General features: G+C 39.7%; 1 protein-coding gene across 1 annotated transcript in view; it reads left to right on the top strand.

Annotated features, from left to right (window-relative positions):
- Window positions 1-23,226, top strand: part of OTOG (otogelin) — a 128,898-nt gene that overhangs the window by 90,382 nt on the left and 15,290 nt on the right. The window contains exons 39-48 of the mRNA XM_063118414.1: window positions 1,450-1,539; window positions 2,822-3,005; window positions 8,144-8,364; window positions 10,608-10,746; window positions 12,952-13,146; window positions 14,271-14,483; window positions 17,221-17,325; window positions 18,783-18,893; window positions 22,070-22,171; window positions 22,556-22,654. Of these exons, the coding sequence (XP_062974484.1) occupies window positions 1,450-1,539; window positions 2,822-3,005; window positions 8,144-8,364; window positions 10,608-10,746; window positions 12,952-13,146; window positions 14,271-14,483; window positions 17,221-17,325; window positions 18,783-18,893; window positions 22,070-22,171; window positions 22,556-22,654 (1,459 nt within the window). The remainder of the gene's footprint in view (window positions 1-1,449; window positions 1,540-2,821; window positions 3,006-8,143; window positions 8,365-10,607; window positions 10,747-12,951; window positions 13,147-14,270; window positions 14,484-17,220; window positions 17,326-18,782; window positions 18,894-22,069; window positions 22,172-22,555; window positions 22,655-23,226) is intronic.

The following is a 23,226-nucleotide window of genomic DNA, read 5'->3' as shown; positions in this document are numbered from 1 at the left end:
ATCCCAGCTGTTGCAACCTTTCCTCATAACGGAGTTGCTCCATCACTTAATAATTTTAGTTGCACTTTTCCCAGGTCTGTAATATCCTTTTTTTAGGTGTGGTGACCAGAACTGTACCCAGTATTCATTAAAACATACACATCTGTATACCATATATTTGTAAATAGGCAGTATGATATTGGTAGTTTTATTTTCAATTCCTTTCCTAATAATGCCTAACATGGAGTTTGCCTTTTTCACAGCAGCCACACACTGGGTTGACTTTTCATTGAGCTGTCTCTACAACCCCAAGATCTCTTTCTTGGTCATTCACCACTAGCTCAGATCCCATCAGGTTATACTTGAAGTTGGGATTTTTTGCCCCAACGTGCATCACTCTACACTTGCTTATATGGAACCACATTTGCCATCTTGATGCCCATTCTGCCACTTTGGAAAGATTCTTTTGGAGTTCCTGTTTTGTTTTAACAACCTTAAATAATTTGGTGTCATCAGCAAACTTGGCCACTTCACTGCTCACTCCTAATTCCAGATCATTTATGAATAAGTTGAAAAGCAAGCGATTAGAGCGAGTACAGGGAGAGCAAACAGGAACTTGTCAGAGGAGATGTAGTGGAAGAAGACACCAAGGCAAAGAGGAGAGAGGCCTCAGTCCAGGAAGCTGCCTATTCACAGACACTGTACGGATTGTGTAAAATCTGTTCCATCTTGAGTCTCATAGACCGTCAGGCAGCTTTTATTCTGTTGTGCGCCCATCGATGGAATCAGATTTTCCTCAGTTTCCTAATTCGTGTATGCTGAATGCCCAATTTTCTCCTAAATGCGCATTTCATGTTTAGCCTATGGGAAAAGTTTTTATTTTTGAATATTTTTCTGCAACAAAATTTGTGCAAAACCCCCAAAGGTTAGAAGAACTGTCTGCATGTCCGCAGAATCCACCCAACAGGGAAAAAGCCAGCCCACTGTGGAATAAATGTGTCAGATTCATAAAAATCCAAACTCATTTGGCTCCATTGTGGATTTCTCTGACATCCCTAGTAAACAATGTCTACTGGATCACCCCTGTCCTCATGTCCACACACTGTTGGATTAAGACCATTTTTTCTTTGTTCTTGTGAAAACTGTAAATGTTTGATCCGATTAATAAATGCATTATGGAACTTGCTGTGTAGACCTCTAATCCTGACCAATACCACAGAAGACAGAAGTTATGAAGATAGGAGCTCCTCAAATCTGCATTTCCTGGCTTATTAACATTTTAATAATCCTTTCCATATATTCTCAAAAATCAGAGCTTTTATATTTAATATGTTCTGTTGAATCTCTCCATCAGTTGAGATACAAAGCTTATGTAATAATGTGCTGCTATTTATCGCATAACTTTACTTGACAGTGTTATGGATGTCAGTAAGCCATTGAATAAATGGTTTTTGTTTTTCTTTTATTCAGGGCATTTTAACCTCTACTAAGCTGTGCCTAGCAATGTTGCATTTAACATATTTGTCTAACCAGATTATCATTGACCGCTTAAACCGAAAGGTAAAGTTTATTTCTTTTGTTATAATTTTAATTTGTGGTTCTTATTTTAGGGTTCTAGTAATTACATATATGTAGCTATGTTCAGGATAGTGACTCAGTAATTAACATTTCCAATGATTAGAATTGGTATGTTGCAGCAAGAGAGCACATCTTAACAGTCTTGAACATACAGTTAACATTCTGAACATACAGTAAAAGTGGAGTAGGAACAAGAATTCCTTAGATAAACCAAGTAATATTTAAAGTAGCTGCAATCCTCTACATACTTATCTGGGAGAATGTCTCACTGAATTCAATGGTACTTATTCCGAAAGAGGCATATATAGGATTGCACAGTTCTTTCAATTTGCAATCACTGTTGGAATACATTTTAGACATTTGCTTGGTTGCTGTATTCAGCAGGCCATACACTCCTGTGGTACCAAATATTATAGAGGCCCAGTCCGACAAGACATGGAATAGTCTTTGGTAGTGTAGCACCAGCGCCTACTTCCCGGAACTCTCTACCACTACAAATTTGGCAGGCTTGAACCTTTCTGTGCTTCATTTATTTATTTATTTATTACATTTCTATACCGCCCAATAGCCGGAGATCTCTGGGCGGTTCACAAAAATTAAAAACATTCAAAGTATGAAACAACAGTATAAAACCATAATATAAAATACAATATAAAAGCTCAACCAGATAAAAACAGCAGCAATGCAAAATTACAAATTTAAAACACCAAGTTAAAATTTATTTATAGACTGTTAAAATGCTGGGAGAATAAAAAGGCCTTCACCTGGCGTCTAAAAGCATATAATGTAGGTGCCAAGCGAACCTCCTTAGGGAGCTCATTCCACAGCCGGGGTGCCACAGCAGAAAAGTAGATTCAAGTTAAGTAGATTTTAAAAGAGGATCTTCCTTATGCTGTGAAAGGCTTCTGAGAGGTTTGTCTTATACTGCCTCAAAAGATAGCAGACATTTATTCACCCAGTGTCCTGATGCCATTAGACCATGCCTATACAACTTGGAGGCATGAACCACTGACAAAAATGCAGCTCATGTATTGACTGCCCTCCTCCCCTGTTTTTGCCACCTAGGTGAGATTTGCAAAACTGAGCATTTCTCAAACATGTGGTAGGCACCATACATAAGTTGAGCAGTTCTGCATGAAATTAAATTAAAATTACCCATTCAGTTTTCATTGCAAATGTTTGTTTTTGCACAGCATAATTTCTAATGACAAAATATACATCTTAATGTTGTGTTTGCTTAAATATGTCTCTGTATATTATCTAGATAGCTGTTAACTCAAGATATGCATGGCCTACTATTAGAAAATACGGATTTAAAATTGAGGACACTGGCTTCATGTATACTATTGAAACCCCAGCAAATATTAGAATTCAGTGGTTTCATACCACTGGTGTGATGGTAATCGAGCTTAATGCAACCACTGATCCAAAAGCAATGGGACTGTGTGGTAAGCAAACTTTAGTAAGATTGTGTCATTATGTTTGGTGGAGGGGGGGAAATGCCCAACATTTGCTTGTTAATAAAAAAATATTAGGAAATATACTGTAAGGCAAAATGGTTTCAGTAGACGTAAACCTATACTAATTGTTTCTGAGGCTGCTACTGATGCAGATGATTCTGGGACAGAAGAAAAATGCTAAATTTGTCAGCCAAATGATCTGCAGTCCAGATTTTAATCCCTCTGAGATCATATTGCAGATAGCCATGGATGAGTAAAGATTTGCTTCCAGATTTAGAGCATTTGAAACAGAGGCATGAATGCTGAAGTAATGTGAAAATAAATAGGACATGAATAAGCAGAAAATGCACCTCACATTAAGTTTTCCATAAGGTTAAGTAAGGTTATTTAGAGATATGTAGCCTGCTTTATGGTAACATTGAACTACTTAATAGAATGCAGTTTAAGGTCTATTTGTTAATCATGGGTGGAATTTCAGTTAGATGGTATAATCTTCCTCCCATTCAAAACACACACGGACTGGGGTGCAGGGCTGAGGGGAACTAACGGAGCTCAGCACTGCTCTCTCTACTAAGAATAGAATAAGGATGTGACCATAGGTTATTGGAATCAGATTTGGGAACATACATTTTCTGAATGGGATTTTAGATGATTTATTTATTTCATTATAATACCGCCCAATAGCCAAAGCTCTCTGGACGGTTCACACAAATTTGTATGAGTCATTAAACAAACTCTGGCATATTGTGCCAAAGCAATGAGTGGTGTAGTGATTACTGTGGGTTCCTTGGAGGAAAATAGACTGGATATAAACCAGTGAGACCCACTGTGGTGTAGTGGCTAGAGTGAAGGACAGGGAGTTGGGAGATCCAGGTTCTAGTCCCCACTCAGCCATGGAAGTTCACTGGGTGACTTTGGGCCTGTCACAGACTCTCAGCCCAGCATGCCTCACAGGGTTGTTGTTGTGAGGATAAACGGAGAAGAGGGTTATGTACACCACCTTGTCCTTGGAGGAAAAAAGGCAGGGTATAAATGTAATAATAAATAAACAATAAATAAAAAAAATAAACCACACCACCAGCCTGTAATCAGGCTCATTTGATGTTGTTTCAGATATTGGACTTACACATTTTTTGCTTGCATTTCTGAAGTGATGACTTATGGAATTCTCTAACAGTGAGATCCTTGTACTAGGCACACATCTCAAACTTGTATATCTGCCAGTGTGAGAGTTGTGTAATTTGCTATTATATATCACAATACAGCCAAGCCTCAACTTTGCCCTCCAGCTTTGCAGCTGCATTTGTGCACTGCTAAAAAGAGGCCCAGTTTTCATCTGTTGATGGAGCAGAAAGGAGAATGTGATAATTAGTAGGGCTGTATACTGCCTCAGACCAAATCCCCGAATCCAATTTGGCCTGCCTTGGCCTGAATCTGAGGTGGTACTGGGTCGGCCCAAAGTGCCTCAAGGCCGAAGCAGATTGGTATTGAAGCCTTGAGGTGTCTCAAGCTAGGCTGCACCCCCTGGCCGCTGGAGAAAGCCGTTACAAGGCTGGCCATGAGTCTAGGTGAGTCCATTGGACTCACCAGACTCACCTCCCTCTCCCTCCCTGCTTTCCCTTGTCATCTCCTGCCACCAGCACCACCAGTGGGACTTACCTTCCCATGCGTTCTCTTCCCTGAGAGCTGAGCTGTGATTTAAAAGTAAGCTTGCAGGGGCTCTTTTTAAAATAGTTCTATGGCCACAAATTATGGTGGCCATAAATGGTCATTTCCCTTAGTTTGCAAGCATAGAGCTATTAAAAATTAGAGAGCCCTCACAATCTTACCTTTAAATCATGGCTTGGCTCTCAGTGAAGAGAATGTACAGCACAGTAAGTCCCGCTGGTAGCTCCTGGACTGGGGAGGGAGAGCAGGGAGTCAGGAGTCCAATGGACTCCTGTTTATTATTTATTTATTTATTTATTTTATTACATTTATATACCGCCCCACAACCGAAGCTCTCTGGGCGGTTCACAACAATTAAAAATAGTAAACATTAAAAGTATACAATTTTTTAAAAACAACAACAACAACATAAAAACAGTATAAAAACAACAGTATCCATTTAAAAACAACAATTCTGGGGTCCATTAAAAACAAACTTAACGTTGTTAAATGCTGTTAAAATGCTGTTAAAATGGCCTTGTGCCCAGCTTTCCTGGGTTTCCCACTGTGTGGCGGGCACCCAGGAAGCCTGCAAAGGGTGAGCCACTTCAGGGGCCCAGAATGTCGCTTCAGCTTTGGTACCAAAGTGAGGTGGCCAAGCCCCAAAGCAGCCCGTGTCAAATCAGGGGGCTGTGCACAACCCTACTAGTCAGTCATACTTCCTTTTCCTGTGTATCCTGTAATATCTGAAGCTGCAATCATTTACAGGTGTAATTCAACAATCACAAGATCTGGCAGGGCAAGACTGCTTTAGGGATGGTTGCAGAATATTTCTCAACTGGATTCTATCCCGCTTGTTCATGCACTGGTTATTTCTTGGTTGGACTACTGCAACCTTCTTCTCTCTGGCCTTCCTTCTTCTCACATCAGTCCGTTGGTCTCTGTCCACCACTCTGCCGCTAAGATCATCTTCTTGGCTCGCCGCTCTGATCATGTTACTCCACTTCTGAAATCTCTTCATTGGCTTCCAATCCACTTCAGAATCCAATATAAACTTCTCCTGTTGACCTTCAAAGCTTTTCACGGTCTAGCTCCTTCCTATCTCTCCTCTCTCATCTCACACTATTGCCCCGCTCATGCTCTTCGCTCCTCTGATGCCATGTTTCTCGCCTGCCCAAGGGTCTCTACTTCCCTTGCTTGGCTTCGTCCCTTCTCTTCTGCTGCTCCTTACGCCTGGAACGCTCTCCCAGAACATTTGAGATCTACAAGCTCAATCACAACTTTTAAAGCTCAGCTAAAAACTTTTCTTTTTCCTAAAGCTTTTAAAACTTGATGTTGCTCGGACTTTATACTGTTAGTTTTACCCTACCCTGTGCCTGTTTACCCTACCCAGTGCCTGTTTGCATTCCCTTCCCCTCCTTATTGCTTTACTATGATTTTAGTAGAATGTAAGCCTATGCGGCAGGGTCTTGCTATTTACTGTTTTACGCTGTACAGCACCATGTACATTGATGGTGCTATATAAATAAATAAATATAATAATAATAATAATAATAATAATAATAATAATAATAATCCCAGGTTTTGCAGCTCTGTATTCAGGGATTAGGGTTCTTTAAAAAAAAAAACTTTAAAAAAACTAATAAAGGTTAAGTTAGAATAGCTCTTAAGCCTGCCTGGTATGTGTGCATGGCTTGCTGAAAGTTGTAACCTTGGATGATAGGTTAGGTATATGGTTCTTGGATTCATAATATCTATCAATATAAATCTTCACTTTGACACTTGAATTATCGTTGCTGGAAGGCTTGGATGCAAAGTCCATCATTACAGTTACTAGCTTGCCAAGTTTCAGAAAGGGCAAATATGTGTAGCTGCAGTATGAAATATCAGTGATACTTAATCAAGTTTCAAACCTTGAAAACAGCAATGGTCCTACAGAGAACAGGTGCTTGAAATAAACCTTAGTAGTATTTATTCTGTTTCTGAGTTGTTTTGACTAGTTTCTCATTTATTTTCTCTTAATGTTGATTTTACATTTTAAAACATAAAGGAAGAAGTAGATGTTTTCCAGTGGAGTGTTGAAGTCCTAACTGTAATTATGGTGCAATCCCACATATTTACTCAGAAATAAGTCACCCATTAGTTTCAATAGGCCTTACTCCCAAGTGTGTGGGTATTGAATTGTAGTCTTAGACTGCAGTTGCTTATACATTTATCTGGAAATAAACTGAAACCAATGGGACTTACATCTGAGGAAATATGCATAGGATTGCACAGTTATTTACTTACTTATTTAAAGCTGCCTTGATTATATTTTAGAATGGCAGGATAGAGATCCAGTTATAGCATGTGCCTCCTTGTGAGGCTTGCCTGGCATGTGCATTGACATATTTTGGCACTAGGTAAATACATTTTTTTTATTCTCCCAGATTTTGAAAGATGCTATTGTCTTAATGTTCAAAATCTTTTAATACAGTTTATAGTTATGAAGTATTGAAACATTTACTTTCTGTTTGTATTAGTGTTTTAGCCCAGTGTGATTGCTCTAATGTTAGTTGTGCTGTTTTAATTGATGTGAGTATAATTCTATATGATGCTTTTTACTTTTGATTATACTGTTTCATTTTATCTAAAGAAAAAGCAGTTTCCAGTGGGCTGCTCAAGTCCTAACCATAATTACAATGCAATCCCATGTATTTACTCAGACATAAGCCCAACTAACTCAGTGGAGCTTGCTGCCATACAAGTGTGTATGGGATTGCAGCCTTAGGCTGTAACATAAAATATAGTTTATGTTTTACTTTTTATTTTCAGTCTGTCACTCTGTAACATTTTTGTTATAGAGCAATTCATCAATACAATACAATACATAAATTCCAGCAAAATTAATGGGATTGACATGTGAGTTAATGTGATTAAGAGTAATAGACAAGAGATTTTGGAATTCCACAGCAGGGAAGGGGGAATCAGTAAAGATCTCTCTGCCCCCGCCCGCAACTTCCATGAGCAGATGGTCATAATGGGTTACAATATTCCCACATCCCATTTATCACACAGAGGTAGAATCCATCTGAAACCCTCTTAGATTAGATGAATTGAAATGAATGGAATGTAAGTTAGTCATTTCAATGGGTCAGCTCTTCAGTTGGATTCTTCCCAGTGGCTACTTAAAATGGCTCCATAAATAGGTTTACTTCTGCCAATGCCATAATATGCAGCCAGTCATCGCACTGTACTTGGGCATCCTATGGAGGAGCTTCTCAATGTACTACACTATGTGGAGATTTCTGTTAGTTGCTGGTGCTACTAGAATAGAATGTCTTCACATGAATTGAAAGTGGAGGAGTAATAGAGTTGTCATAACTTGGAGGCTGTTTCAGTCAGTCTCTCTTTGGTAAACAACATGACATTAATGCCAGCTCTAATATACTCTGATAAGTGGTACATAGGAGTACTTTAATTTCTTTTCTATTTTGCAGGTTTCTGTGATGGAAGCTCAACAAATGACCTCATGCTACCTAACAGGACTGTTTTAACCACTAGTGATGCATCAGTTATCTTTACAGATAGCTGGCAGGTGCCAAACTCACTGAAGTATATTGGAGAACAGAGAACCCATGAAACTAACTGTTCAGTCATGGACTGCTCACCTTGTTTAAATATGCTGTTGAACCAGAGCTTCAGCAGTTGCCATCCTTATGTATGTTATCTTTTGATTTGCTGCTTGAATTATTTTGATTGTTGGTAATCTATTATCAATATTTTAGGTGTGGACAGTCATTGATATATGGGTTATATTTTCCCCACAAACAACTTTGCCCATCTCAAACATCTGCCATGTGACATAACACAACAATAAGGCAATCATTTCTTGGAAAAGATTATGGGCTGTATATGGCTTAGGCACCATGGAGCTACTGAAGTGGGATGCAGAATCCACCCTGATCTTATTTGAGTATAGACACTGTTGCACAGGGGTCCCCAACCTTTTTGGACCTGTGGGCATATTTGGGAATTTGAGAAAGTGCTGTGGCTGCTACAAAATGGCTGTTCCAGAGGATGTGGCTGCCATGGGGGCTAGTCAAAAGAGAAGTAATTTACCCATGAAACTGATTACAAATGGAGGAAGGCTCTGAACTCGAAAGCTAATCTACTTATTTGACCCCACAGAAGCACAATAAAATAACCATTTAAGGTTGCAATCCTATGCATGGAGCTTAATAGAAATTACTTCTGAGTAGGCCTGCATAGGATTGCTCTGCTCATCTTATCCATGCCTACCTTTGCCCCTTCCCCCAAAGGAAAGGAAACTGCCCCCAGCCCCAATTAGAAAGAATGAATTCATTTCACTGTTACTTCGACCACAGACAGGCTCAAGCATTCCATACCCCACCTCTGGCACTCCTGGTTCCTCCTCTGTCATCAAAGCTGCACCTGGGAAGGTGCTCTCTCTGTGTGTGTGTGTGCCCATATGCTCACACCCTTGTGTATGTGTGTACATGTGAAGTACAAGAGAAGGACCTGGCAAGAGGGAAAAAGCAAAGCTAGGGTTGGGAGGAGCTAGAAGTAGTGAGATAAAGGCACTCTTAAGATTTTTTTTTAAAAAAAGTAAGTTAAAAACAAGTTTTTGAAGGGGGAAGAAAGTGGAGAGCTTCATGGGTGTAATTGGAGGCCCCTGCGGCATTGCCCCCCCCCCCGGCTGTAGCATATATGTAAGGAAGGGATAGATCAGAAAGTTTAACAAAACACTGGTGTAATTGCCTAACACATTTTTATACACACCACTGATACTTTTTAACAGCTAGTGATTATTTCCTGGGTTTCATGTTAACACAACAAATGTATTTATTTATTTATTGCAGTACAGATTTGTGTCTTGAGGCAGTGCCTTCAATGTGCTTTTACAAAGTGAACATTCTTGTTCACATTTTTGTAAAACATTTTGTTTTACAGTGCCCCTGGTGAAGTCTTTAATCAAAACATTTTGGAGCCCAATAAATTATAGTTCTCCTCCTCACAACAATCTGCTGCATTTTTATTCTCTGCTGCAGATTTAGTGCTTTTATTTTAAACTAGCTGTACCCGACGTAACATACACCATTGTAGCATATCTTAAAGTTTATTAATTAAATATCGCAGGGGCGGGGGCTGCTTGGAGGCTGCCGATACAGTGCTGTCTGGCAGACCTGGGGGGCAGGGAGTTCGGGAGGGGGAGCAGGTGTCCCCCTCTCCCCGGGGTTCCTGTCAGCCTTGGGCCGCCTGCCCAGCTCACATGAAAATAGGCTGGGGCCTTGGCTCGCAGCAGGCGAGCGGCCTCCCACCCGGCCACCAAGGGCCCCAGCCATGCCTCGCTCATGCTCCGGACCGTGGCGCTGCCCTCTTTGCGGAGGGAGAAATGGTGGTAGGATTATCTTGGAAAGCTCGGAGGAGTCGGGCGAGGGGCTTAGCAACTTGTATCAGCTGACGTTACACGTTGTTACTGTTGCTTAGCAATCTGTATCAGCTGAAGCCTTTACGGAAACATACCTAAGTGTTTTATATGTATATAGATTGTAAACTTTAAATGTAAAGTATATTTTCATTTGTTAATTTATTGGTAGGTATGGGTTGTTAGCCATCTAGGTCTCTTCAGAGGAAAGGCATAATATAACTGGTTTAATTAAACAAATAGCAAACACATAAGATAGGTTAGTATTATCCTCCATACAGATGAGAGCTGAAGCTGACAGAGAGGCACTTGCTTAAGGCCAAGACATTCAGGGAGTTAATGGCAGTCACAATGATGGAACCATGGGGTTTACTGAATTGTAGCAGCTCAATTTGTTACCACTAAACTTTATCAGCTCTTATTTTGCATCAAACTCTTAATAGTTATGTTTGTTACAGTGTCCTCTCAAGTTATCAATAACCATCCAAATAATATATTTTTATGTGCATGTTAAGGTTTCTCCAGATTCCTTTTGTGAGTTGTGGGTCCAAGACAAGGAATATATTCAGAATCCGTGCATAGCATTGACTGCTTATGTTGCCATGTGTAACAAATTTAGTATCTGCATAGAATGGAGGAGTTCCAACTATTGCTGTAAGTACATTGCATCAAAGAATACTATGTTAGCTATCTATGTTACTACCTGTTGAGAAAGCAATGTAGTCTATGAGACAGAATATTGAATTTCAGCCCACATGCCGCGAGTTGCTGCTTATCTGTGACATAAGGAAATGTTGCCTGATGTTTAAGCACACATGATAGTTTACAAGTTTAGGTAAATACTGCAATACATTTTTCTTCAGTACATTGTATGGATAGAGATAGCAATAGCATGTTTCCCTTTCATTCAAATACAGGGGACAATTCAACATAGCTCTGTGCAGGTATACACAGCTCTGTGCATACAGGACAGTTATCAGGAGGGGATTGGCTGGAAAGAATTCTGTAGACAGGGAACATTTACAGGAGGGAGGAGAAAGGACTCAGAAAGGGGAATGGATTGTTCCAATATTTTATTATTTATAACTCTATCAGGTTTTTAACTTTCAGGCTAAAATTATCAGATTTGCTGCAAGCTGATTTTTATCTCAAAGTTGCTCAATATAGGACTCTGGGAAAACTGCATTATTTTGCACATACAAAGCAAGGCACGTGCTTCTCATTCTATTGAAAATCTATAGTACCATTGAGATCTTATTTTATTTATTTATTTATTGCATTTCTATACTGTCCAATAGCCAAAGCTCTCTGGGTGGTTTTACAAAATTAAGACAATTCAAAACAAAACAATGTTGTTGTTCTTTTTTTCAATGATGGAAAAGGACAGAAGCAAGAGGCAAAATATCATATTCTCTTTAACTGCATCATATGATGCTTTAAACTGCCCTATACTATCTTGGGAGGAAGGGTGGTATATTATTATTGGTCAATAACAGTACTACTACTACAACATTTTAGACCTATGGACAGTAGCCACATTAGTTCCACAAGCAGCCAGCGCCACTGATTCCATTACAAAAGCAGTACCCACTGCTTGCACAATGGAAATTTAGTGTTTCCTGGGTCAAACCTCCAAACGAGTGGAAACACATGTTTCTGGAATGGGACAGGTCAGTAGACCTCCCTTATTAACAGAGCTCCCTGACCCATTCCAGAAAAGAGTATTTTTGTTCATTTCAGGTTGCTCCTGGAAATACTAAAACTGTGTTGTTCAAATCATAGAATAGTAGAGTTGGAAGGGGCCTATAAGGCCATCAGGTCCAACCCCCTGCTCGGTGCAGGAATCCACCTTAAAGCATACCTGACAGATACCATTAATAAGCACCCTTATCAATGGTAGATAAGATTCAAGATTCATCCACTAACTTGAGCTCCTTCTTAAAATGTGCCTAATTAACGGTATTTGTTTATGCAGATTTTTAAAATATGAGTTCGTAGGAGGGGGATTGTAAAGTAAAGTAAAGTAAAGGAGTTCCATCTACATTGTCTCAAGTGAAATTCAATTATATTACAAATTCCATTGAAAAATATTATTGCTTGCAAATATTTTGTTTTGACAGTACTAGGTAGATTTGTTGGTCTCTTACATGTTTATCTTTAGACAAATGAAAGATGCTTCGAGATCACTAGAGCAGAAAGATTTATGTGTAAGATATCCTGGCTCAATTACATGGTACAAATAAATGCTGCATTAGTAGTTGTGATTTTGAATGGAAAATAGCTGGAGTGGGGAGAAGGGTGCGGTGCTTAAGCCTTCCCTGGTCCACTGCTTTTCAGCTAGTGGGGTTCTATGTACATGAATGTGTTTGCAAGATGATCTGTGATAGCAAACTGGCAAAATGGAAGCTAGATGATAATACTATCAGGTGGATAATACTATCAGGTGGATTCACATCAGGTTGCAAAATTGTCGACTCAAAAACATTTCAAAAACAATTGTGAACTCAAAAACATTTCCTCATCAAACTGGAGGAAAATTTTTAGTGGGTACCAGAGGGCTCTGTCTTGGACCTGGTACCCATCAACTTTTTTTTATCAGTGACTTAGTTGAAAGGGTGGACACAAACTGACACAAAACTGGCAGGGGATAGCTCAGACGATGGGGATAAAATTGTAAATTACCGTAATAGAATGGAAAAACCAGGCCAAAACTTTTCCACTCAAAATTCCAGTTCCTATTTTCCAGTGAAGAAAGAGGATGTCAGTGCTTTCTTGTGCAAGCTCATGTATAACTTGAATTGTTGACTCACACATGAATATGCATCAATATGTTGAACACTTCATTTTTTGTCTTGCTAGCCTTTCTCTGCCCAGAAGGTTTCTCCTATAAGGCTTGTATATCTGCCTGTGACACACCAAGCACTTGTCAGAATATGGAACCAATACCTCGGGATTCAGACACTTGCTTAATACTGACTGAGGGCTGTGTCTGTGCAGAAGAAACCATCTTTCATCGTGTTCACTCTGCTCTTTGCATCCCAGAGGAAAAGTGTGGTAGGTATTGATCGGTTGTTACATATTTTTTTCAGCAGCCCTGTTTTTTTGGTTTTTTTGCTGTTACGGTTTTCCCCACTCCACGAATAATGACCATTTATTCTGGTCCCATCTTGCATAGGAAATCTGTGCATGAATGGAAGCAGGTGTCCATGTGTGGATCATCTTCAGGATGTGGTCTCACATACACAGAACAGTACTATGTTTGGGATGTCCAGAACCTGAGGGAGAATGCACATACTGCTCCTGCACTATGTGCACACCACTGAACAGATGGTCGGAGCTACTACTTGTTGCAGGGAGGAGAAATAATTCCAAAAACCCACTTCCTTCCCTGACTAGGTGATAGTTGATCCTCATGCAAAGCATTTTGCATGCCACTTACCACTGCACACATACATCTCTGGATCATTACCTTAGACTACAGAGATTCCTTTCTCCGACATTCTTGTGAACTTTAAGCAAAAATCAGTAGCAAGGATCATGATGTGAGCATTCAGTCCATTCAGTTTCTTCTCATAATATGGGAGAAATCCACACATAAATGTTTGTGTAGGGAAATATATATGAATATAATTGGCTTAACAGACTCATGAACTGGAGACTTACTTTCAGAGATCTGTCTAGAGCCATTCGCTGATATTGTTCACTCAAATATGACAGCTTCTATGTATATTTATTCATTTATTATTACATTTATTATGCTTACCTTTTTTCCTCTTGCAAGAAATCCAAGGTGGCTTACATGGTTTTCTCAATTTTATCCTCACAACAATACTGTGAGGTAGGTTAGGCTGAAAGTTGGTGACTGACCCGACATCATCCAGTAGGCTTCAGGGCCAAGTGGGGACTATAGCCCAGATCTCCTGAGTCCCAGTCCAGTATTCTAACTACCCATCATACTGGCATGCATATATTTATGAGAGCTACTCTGTGTCTGAAAAATGCATTGTGAAAAGCAGTATGAATCAGAAACTCTTTCCCATCCCCTGACAAATAGTTGAAGTTGGATAATATGTTCCTCAATAATGAGATTTTATTTAAAGTCAGTAGTTATCACTAAGCCATAGAATACAAGAAACAAATGATTAAAAAATGCTTTTGTTGTTGTTGCAACAATTCAGCTTGCACAGACAGTTCTGGAGTTCCCCATGCACTGGGAGAGACTTGGAAAACTTCTCAGAGTGGATGCTGCATACACAAATGTATTGACAATGAGACCATTGCTCCTGTGGAATACAACTGCTCAGTTAGTTACGACCTAGAATGCAAGCGCTTTGGGGAAGTAGCCTTAATTGTCCCTGATGATCAGTCTTGTTGTCACCAGAAAGTCTGTAGTAAGTATCCTTAATATATATTTCCTTACTGGCATATATAGTTTCATTATTTTGGAAACAGTGATATGGTTCAGATAACATGACAATCCACAGAGGGTTGTCAGGCTTGTTTGTTTCAGGTGGCTTGTCATGACGTCCAAAACTGACATGGTTTCCTCAGTGTGATTTGTTAACCATCCACAAGCCGCTCTGAGAACCATGGCTTGTTCTTGGGTTGTTCAGGGTAGCTTGATTTCAGAGTGGATTGTTGAGGCATGTGAACCTGGCACAATGGCTTGTCCATAGCTAGTTGGAAATGGCTACAGAGCTACTTAGTGTGGTGAAAAACCTGTTCGCACCTTGAGATCTTGCTAATGATATCCCCTCTCTATTATGCTTTGAAGTAACTCTAGTCAATTTACTTCTCCACTTCGTTACATCCCTAGACAATAAAATATTTTTTCCACTTTTGGTGGGGAGATTTGCACAAATTTGTTATTCCCCCCCCCCCATCTTTAGGGAGATTTGGGCATATTTAATGTTTCTGCAGTAGTTACTGTGCTTTAGTGAACTTGTGCAAAACTCCGTAAAAGATTTTTTAAGTGCAGAAATGTCCCAAAGGGTTTTTTTTTAAAAAAAGGCTAAATATGCACACATTGACCCAGAGCTTAAAAAATCTATATGCACAAATCAGGTGTTTGTGTACGTGTGCGCGCTCACATTTGAGGGGGGGGGGAATGTAAACATTCCTGAAAGGGATATGCTTCAAACATAAAAAAATCCTAAAAATCAAGAAATGAAGGGATCTATTTCAATCTAAAGCCCTCGTTAAGAGTTATCAACATGCCAAGTTTCATCTCTTTATCTTTAAGAATGACAGAGATGTATGCATTTTTGTTAATTCCCATTGACGATAATAGCACAGTGTGACAAAATGATAAACGGAGCATTTTTCCAACAAGTAACTCGGTGGTGCAGAGAGACGGACCCCTCTGAAAATTGTAGTGGAGAACCCGCTCAATGGATTTCCACCCTGAATTTCGGGATGGAGAAGACCTGCTCTGCACACCCCTAGTTTATTGTTCACAGCTTATTAACAATTACCAAGGAAGAGGTTATAAGCTTTAGTCATTCACAGTTAATCCTGGACAGCAGAATCAAGAAGGTCAGGTTTTGATAGGTCAGTTAATTAATGCTCTACTAACTTCCATTGGCTCATAAATACAGGCCAATGGGCTCACAGATATAAAAGTGGTGGAAGATCATTGTTCAGAGTCTCCTGACTGAGAGTATAATAATGGCAGTCCTAACATTGTCCAGTGTCAGTGGAAGCAGTTCAGCCAGGGTGGTCAGTTGAGACAGAGAAGAGCCTGAGGAAGTGGGAAGCAGAAACAGTGCCTAGGCAAGAGGCAGAAGGAAGAGGATGAGGATGGTCATTAGAATTACTGAAGGAAGAAACTGCGAGAGCTAGCAAGGAGAGGAAGACTCCAGAAGTGGTTCCCAAGAAAATGTCTGGCCAGCTTTACAGCAGAAGGAAGTCAGTCTCAAGAAGCAAGAAGACTTCAGAGGAGACAACTGAGTGATTTCTTCTTGGCTGTTTCCTAGTCATCAAGTGCCTGACCAGAAGGAAGACTTTGGAATAAATTGAACCAAGTCAGCCAGTTTAAAGATTGTTCATCTCAAGAAGCTGGGAGTCCAACCTTAGAGAAAGCTGAGAGACTTTGCTCAACCCTGTATCCTTCCAGTGACTTCCTGTCCAGGGGTATCACTGCAGGCTGAGTCATTTTGGGAGAGCTTACTCAGGTGGAGATAGGAAAAAGGGTAATTGGTAACTGCTTTTTAATTAGAGAAGTGAACTTGGATAAGGTTATTGCAGAAAAACAGTACTCATCTAAATAAGGAACGAGTAGAAGATGATAATAATTAGTTTTATAATTAAACCCCATTATATGTCAATAAGGTTTAAATAAAATAAAATATATTGTTTAAGTTTTAAAGAGATATCAGTGACTTTCATCTCATGTCTACAACCTATAATCTTGGTACTATAGATTGATCGTGTGCTAGGAGATACGGTTTTATTAGAAATGTAATATCAGCAGTAGAAGTTTCAGGGATAAGGAATTAATGCATACAGTAAGTTGCGTGGACTCAAATTTTATTATGTATTTACCTATTGATCTACAAATATTTGTAATTGTTCCTATTGTGCCTTTTCGAATTGTGATATTTATTGGTGTTCATTTGACAAGTTATGAGCTACTTTGGGCATGATTTTGTAGAAAACAGCATTATAGAAATAATTAGCAGGAGGAATATTTATTAAATATTTTATGAGGGATTATAAAGTAAATTTCCCAACCTTGATACTGCTTCTTTGTTCTTGCATAGTTTAGGTCTCAAAAGGCATAGTTTGGGCCTTTTTACCCAGCTTGCTTCTGGGTGATGGGGATAGGGCACAGTGTTGCCCTGTCTTTACACAGGACTGTGTCTTTACACAGGGATTTATAAATCCCTCATAACACAACCACATATAAAATAATGCAACCTTACAGTGTTTGCACATAGGACTCTGAGGATAAGTTTAATTTGGCATAGGAAACAAAGCAAGTTGAAGCCATTTTAAATTAAAACAACAACATTAAATTAAAAAAAATATCTTTCCCAGGAATTTTTAATGACACACAATAAAAGTAATCATAACTACATTCAACAATGTTCTCCTTTTTCTTTACTTTTTTATTATCTATCTATAAAGCTTGTAATCAGAGCCTCTGTGAAACATATATTCCTGAATGCAAAGGTCTGGAGAAATTGGCAACCTATTATCAACATGATTCCTGCTGTCCTAATTACAGCTGTGGTAGGTATTGAATAAAGAAATGCGATTGTCTGATGAATCTCTCTCTCTCTCTCTCTCTCTGCCAGCCGTAAGTAACATGGTGCCTGTGGTCACCAATGTGCTTCCAAGGTGTCCTAGCCTGCCCACTTCTTTTTTTTAAATAACACCTTTTCTTACCATCTTCCTGGATTGCTATAAAATAGGTTTCTGTTGGTGCTGCAAAATGTGGGTTCAAAGGAGTTATTTAGTGTGCTGGACTCAGACTCCACTTCTCAGTCTTTTGTGCAGGTTACTTGTCCTTTGCTATGGCCGCCATTTTACCCAAGTCAGTATATTAAATTGCCAGATGTGTGCATGGCCCCAAAATGTTGCCTACTCCTGCTCTACACCAATAGTGACCTTCACCATTGTTATTATGTAGGATGAGATTAAGGGGGTGAGAGTCTGAAAAGAACTATAGGTCAAACGTTTTCAGTATAGTTCAAATGGCTTGCCTTCTGCAGATAAAAGTATCAGTATAGCAAAGATTTCTTAGTGAAAACTGAATAAGGATACATGAGCATCCCTCTGTTCACCCTGAAAGAAGCTCAATCCAAGCAGGTGGCATAGTGTTTTGTGTTTGCTCCATGCAAGCAAGTGCAAAACATTGGTACGCAAAGCATCTGCCACCCTCTTCACCTGCCCATCCAAGGGCCCACAAACTTTACACAGGCAAGAAGTAACATGGACACTTGGAACATCCATTTCCTGTGCAAGGAAGGAATGAAGATTAAACAAATTATTGTACGCTAGCCTAATGGTGTTTAAGTAGTACATAAACGTTAAAAATGAATGAATGAATGAACTTGGTCAGCTGCTAAGCAGGCCCTGCACAGCTCGACCCTACCCATGAGGACTCAAACAGGGGTGTTTACTTTTGCAAGTCCCTATGTTGATTACTTGCAAAGAGCAATATCCAATAGGGTTTGTGCCTCCACCAATTCTGCTGTACCCTGCTAATAATTTTGCAAAAATGGGATGTACTGTTTGCACAATAGAGATTTAACACTTCCTAGGGGGAGTCCCAAAATGAGTAGAAATGCTTATGGCTTTGAAATCTTTTTCTTCAAGGCAAAAAGATGAACCCTACCCCCATCATTTTCTAGGTAAGGTCTTGACAGTGTTCCTTTGCCCTTTAGGCATTTTTCTATGATCCACTGCTAGATCCATTCCTAGATTCTTAGAAGGCAAGATTAAAGGAACTGTACTGGTATGGTATGTGGAAGTCCTTGATCGAGTATATTCAGAGGGCGTGTGCTAGATCCATATTTCAGAACCCCATTGTCGTACGTCTAGTCTCATTTCAAAAGGAAGTAAGACATCAGTCCCGATGTAATTTTTTAATTTTTATGTAAGCTACTTTGGGGAGCCTTCTAGATGGTTATGGTGATTTTGTCCAAAACCCACTTTGTTTTTTGAGAATGTTCTGTTTGTTTCAGAATGTGATCCAGCAAAATGTGAATCCATGGAACAAATTCCAAACTGCAGGGCAGATCAAACCCTGATTGCTGCCCATGTGGAAGGCACCTGCTGTGTATCGTATATCTGTGGTATGTTGAATTCTGTTCTTATTGACAACCTGCTGATTAATAGATAAGCAAAGGAGACTGGTTAGGGATGTTTTCATCATCATCATCATCATTATTATTAGAGCTTTGGCTATTGGGCAGCATAGAAATTTAATAAATAAATACTTTATTTTTTTAAAAAAATCTATACAGCTTTTAATTTTTTTAAAAAAAATCACAAAATGGTTTATAATATAAAATCATGATCAAATAATAAAACAATGATAAAAGGAATAAAATATCAATTAAAATAACTAGGGGTAGCTGACAATACTAAAGATCAGGGAAATGTCTGGACATACAAGTGCCTTCAGTGCTCCACACTAGGAGCCCACCTAATCTCAGTGGGGAGACCATTCCACATGGTGGTTGCCACAATTGACCTGGCCCTCGTTTGCACAATGGGCAAATGAGATTCAGTAGGCTTTAGTATGGTCAGGAAGCTTTCCTCCTCAAAAGGTAAAGACCAGGGTGGCTTATATGGAAAATGGCAGTCTCTTACATAACCTGGACCTGAGCTGTTTAGGGCTTTATAAACCAGCCATAATACCTTGGAAATGGATTGGTAGCTTATTGGCAGCCAGTGCAAAGCTTTCAGTATAAGAGTCATATGTGTGCAGTAAGAAGCTCTACTGAGCATTCTAGCCACTACATTTTGCACTTGCTGCAGCTTCTGAACTAATCTCAAGGGCAGCCCCACATAAAATGTCTTACAGTAGTCCTTTCTTGAGGTTACTGATGCATGGATCACTGTGGCCAGGCTATCCCTGTCCTGGAATGGTCATATCTGCTGTACTAGCCTAAGCTGGCAATAAGCAGTCTTTGCCACTGAGGCTAGGGCTATGTGCACAGCCCCCCCACATTCAGCTCAAAAGCTGATTCAAAGCTTCTGAATCAGCCCCAATTTGGCTCAGAGTGCCTTGGAACTGACCTTGCCCACTTTGGATTTGGTTCCGAATCCAGAGAGGGTCAGCAGTTGCATTTACAGTGTCTTGCATTTCATTTTGCAAGATCACTCCAATGTCTAGAATAAATGACAATCTTCTTTTGCACTCAGTTATTAGTGGACTGAAGGTCTGTTGCCAAGACTTATGGCTTTTCTGCAAATTCAAAGAGGTGGTTGAAGCTGTTGCCATAAGAAATGCATTCTCTTCAGAATTTTCTTTTACAACTAGATTTGTAGTTGGTCTATCAGAAGATCGAGTTAGTGGATGCTATCAGCACCAGTTCATTCCTGAAGCTTCATGTGTACCAGGGCTTTGTCTGAGTCTCCACACCCAAATGAAGAGATGGGATGATATATGGGCTTAATGGGGCCATAACTTTATTAATATAATTTACCTGCAATGAGAATAAACACTAATTAAACTGCAGGTATGGCTCTTTCAGAAGACGGCTAGGATAGTGCATCCTGTCATCATCCTTGGGTTTGTCTGTACACCCTGCAAACATCATCATGGCTGTGGTGTGCCACAGCATTGTTTATATGACACAGCCACATCAGGCTTTCCCCCACGAAACAACGCTTTTTCACAATGTCATTTTACTGTGACTTTTTCAGTTGCTCACCACTTTGTTTCTTCTTCTGTCAGTGGGAGCCTTAGTTCAAGTTAAGCAAGTGGCCACTGCTAGTGGCAGGTCCAAGTGCAGGGTAAGCATGAAAAAGCAGGGCAGGTGGCAGGATTGACAAGCCAAATGGATGCTGGCAGTGCGGTTTTTCCTAGTCAGTCTATGCTCCCTTCTGCTGTGTAACTTTATCAGTTCCACCTCTTAGCAGCGAAGCTGCAGGGTTTTTAGGGAATCAGCTATGAAAGTGGCATCGTATGGACACTCCCCATGTCAGGCAGTCTCACCTGACTTCTGGTCTGACATCAACACTGACTGGTTTGGCTATGGGGCGAAGGGGTGGGTTAGGGTAATTCAAGGAGTTCAGGAAATGCCAGGCATCATCATCAACCTTTTCATTGTATGGCCACAGGGCAACTAATTATTTTTAGAAAAATAAATAAATAAAGCTAGCCTTGCACTAGCAAAGGGCCATCCCTGTTCCTCTGCACTGATATGCCTTGAGGGTTAGTCTTGGTATGCCTTCTTTCATTGCAATGGTGCCTTTGCCTCAGTGGTACCTATTTTCCTCTCTACTCACACTGTACAAGGAGAGCTGAGCATCCTCCATTCCACTTTCCAACAATAACATTTCACAGCGTTGATGATCTTCCAAAAACAAATCATAACCCTCCAAATGAACAGGCACTAACATAGAATGTACAGCGGCAGGATAGGGAATAAACCAGCACCTGCAACTGCTCTCCCTAAACTTGATTAATCTTGTGACTTGCTCTCTCTGCCTTGAAGTCCTTAGCTCCTCAATGCTCTGCACTGGTTCAGGCCACAGAATGAACCATCCTCCAGATTCTTGCCAGATCCCTAATGTCTTGGTGGCAAGGACAAGCCCATCTTCTGCCTCTGCTCACACTGACCAGTCACTCTTACCAGTATTACTAGAGGCCATTTGCTAGACTTTCCCAGAAGTCAGGCAACAGCTGATTCTACATCATCCTACATTTCCTAACCAACGTACCTTGATATGGGCCAACTGCACTCTTATGTTGGTGCTGCTTGCACCCAAGAAATGATGGAGCAGCCAGAAATCAGCATCTGTTCTGGCACTGCCTGCGACTCCTGTCAGGGGAAAAAATGTACAATGTAATTAGAACTGACCCATACTTTCTCAGGCTCTAGGACATATCCCTTAAAGACTTTTGAATGCCACCATCATTTCCTCTGAATCCCACTTGCTTCTAAGCTGATCTGCACTGCTGCAGTGGCCACTTTAATCCTGAAGGAATATATTCCAAATTCTTTAGTGGATAGGCCTACTGCAATCAGTATCCTGCAAACTATCTTCCAAAACTGTCTAATGGGGAAGACCATCTTGATTCTAAAATAGGCAGTTCCTCCGGTGCCCATGTGGCACACTAAAGCCCTAACTCACAAGACTAAGCCTTTATCCCTTCTGAAATTTCATTATTTAGCCCCTCCCCTTCTGAAATGTAATTTCATCATTAATTTGTGCACTTACAGAAAACATAGATTGATAAAGAATTCCATACACGTGTGTTTCCTGACAATTTAAATCTTAATCTTTTTTATATCAGCATGTGGTGTTTGCTCTGATCAAATTCCCGAGTGTCAAGAAGGAGAGGTCCTTACTGTGGATGGCAATACTACTGACAGATGTTGTCCTGCTTACCAGTGTAGTGAGTTGAAAATTTCTCTAGTGTTTGCATGGATTAGTTTGCAGTGATTTTTCAGTACTGTAAATGGTGAATTCATGGGAATTCTCATTAGATCCACTATATACTTTTTAAAGCAGTTATATATGGAGGATAGAAAATTGTGACTAACTCTCTAACTAGTGTGTGCTATTTACCAGATGACATTTACAGCCATTAAAATGTGTTAGATTGTTAAACTTGAGAACTTTAAGTCAACATTTAAACATTTTTCCATCTAAAGTATATGTAATGAACATGTATTTTTTTTTCTTGAACATTCTAATTTTGCTCATCAGTTTCAGCAATTCATTCCCTGCAGGGACATTTAAACCTATTTCTTTCTTTTCTTGAATTTTTAACTTGCAGTATGTGAAACCTATCGTTGTCCAGAATTTAAGTGTGTATTAGGGATGTCCTTGGTAGAAGTGTGGAGTCCAGAAAAGTGCTGTCCATATCGTACATGTGGTAATTACGTTTTTTTTACTGCCATTTAGACATTAAACCAATTTATCTGACAATATAAAATGCCACGTTGGATTATAAAAGTATTGAAAATCATAGTTTCTTGCAAAATACGAAGTTATCAGTAATATAGCTATATAACAGGCCAATCTGGAGGTGTCTTTTGTAAAGATATATGTGGTAGATTAATTTTGAAAGGGTTTGAAATGTTATTTTCTCATCAAGCAAACCTGGCAAAATCTCCCCTCCATATCCAGAAATCTTGATTAAAATTTATAATTGTATTCCTGGTAAAATATTCTTCATTATTAAAATCATAGAATCATAGAAGAGTTGAGTTGGAAGGGACCTATAAGGCCATTGAGTCCAAAATGTAATGGCTTAGATCCAAAGAGCCACTAATGTGAGGTATTCCCTTCCGAGACAGTTCAGGAGGGTCCCCCAACCCTCAGAAATGGCCTCTCAGCGAGTACAAGGAGCTGCAACAGGAAGGGACAACAGGAAAATTCTGTTGACTAAATGGAACTCTTATTACAGTTCTTTGTATATTACCAATAGGTAAAGAGTGTACTCTG

This window comes from Elgaria multicarinata, chromosome 2 (genome assembly GCF_023053635.1).
Source record: "Elgaria multicarinata webbii isolate HBS135686 ecotype San Diego chromosome 2, rElgMul1.1.pri, whole genome shotgun sequence".
NCBI classification, from domain to species: domain Eukaryota; kingdom Metazoa; phylum Chordata; class Lepidosauria; order Squamata; family Anguidae; genus Elgaria; species Elgaria multicarinata.
Note: the sequence above shows the minus strand (reverse complement) of the source record. Positions and strands in the feature narration are given on the sequence as shown.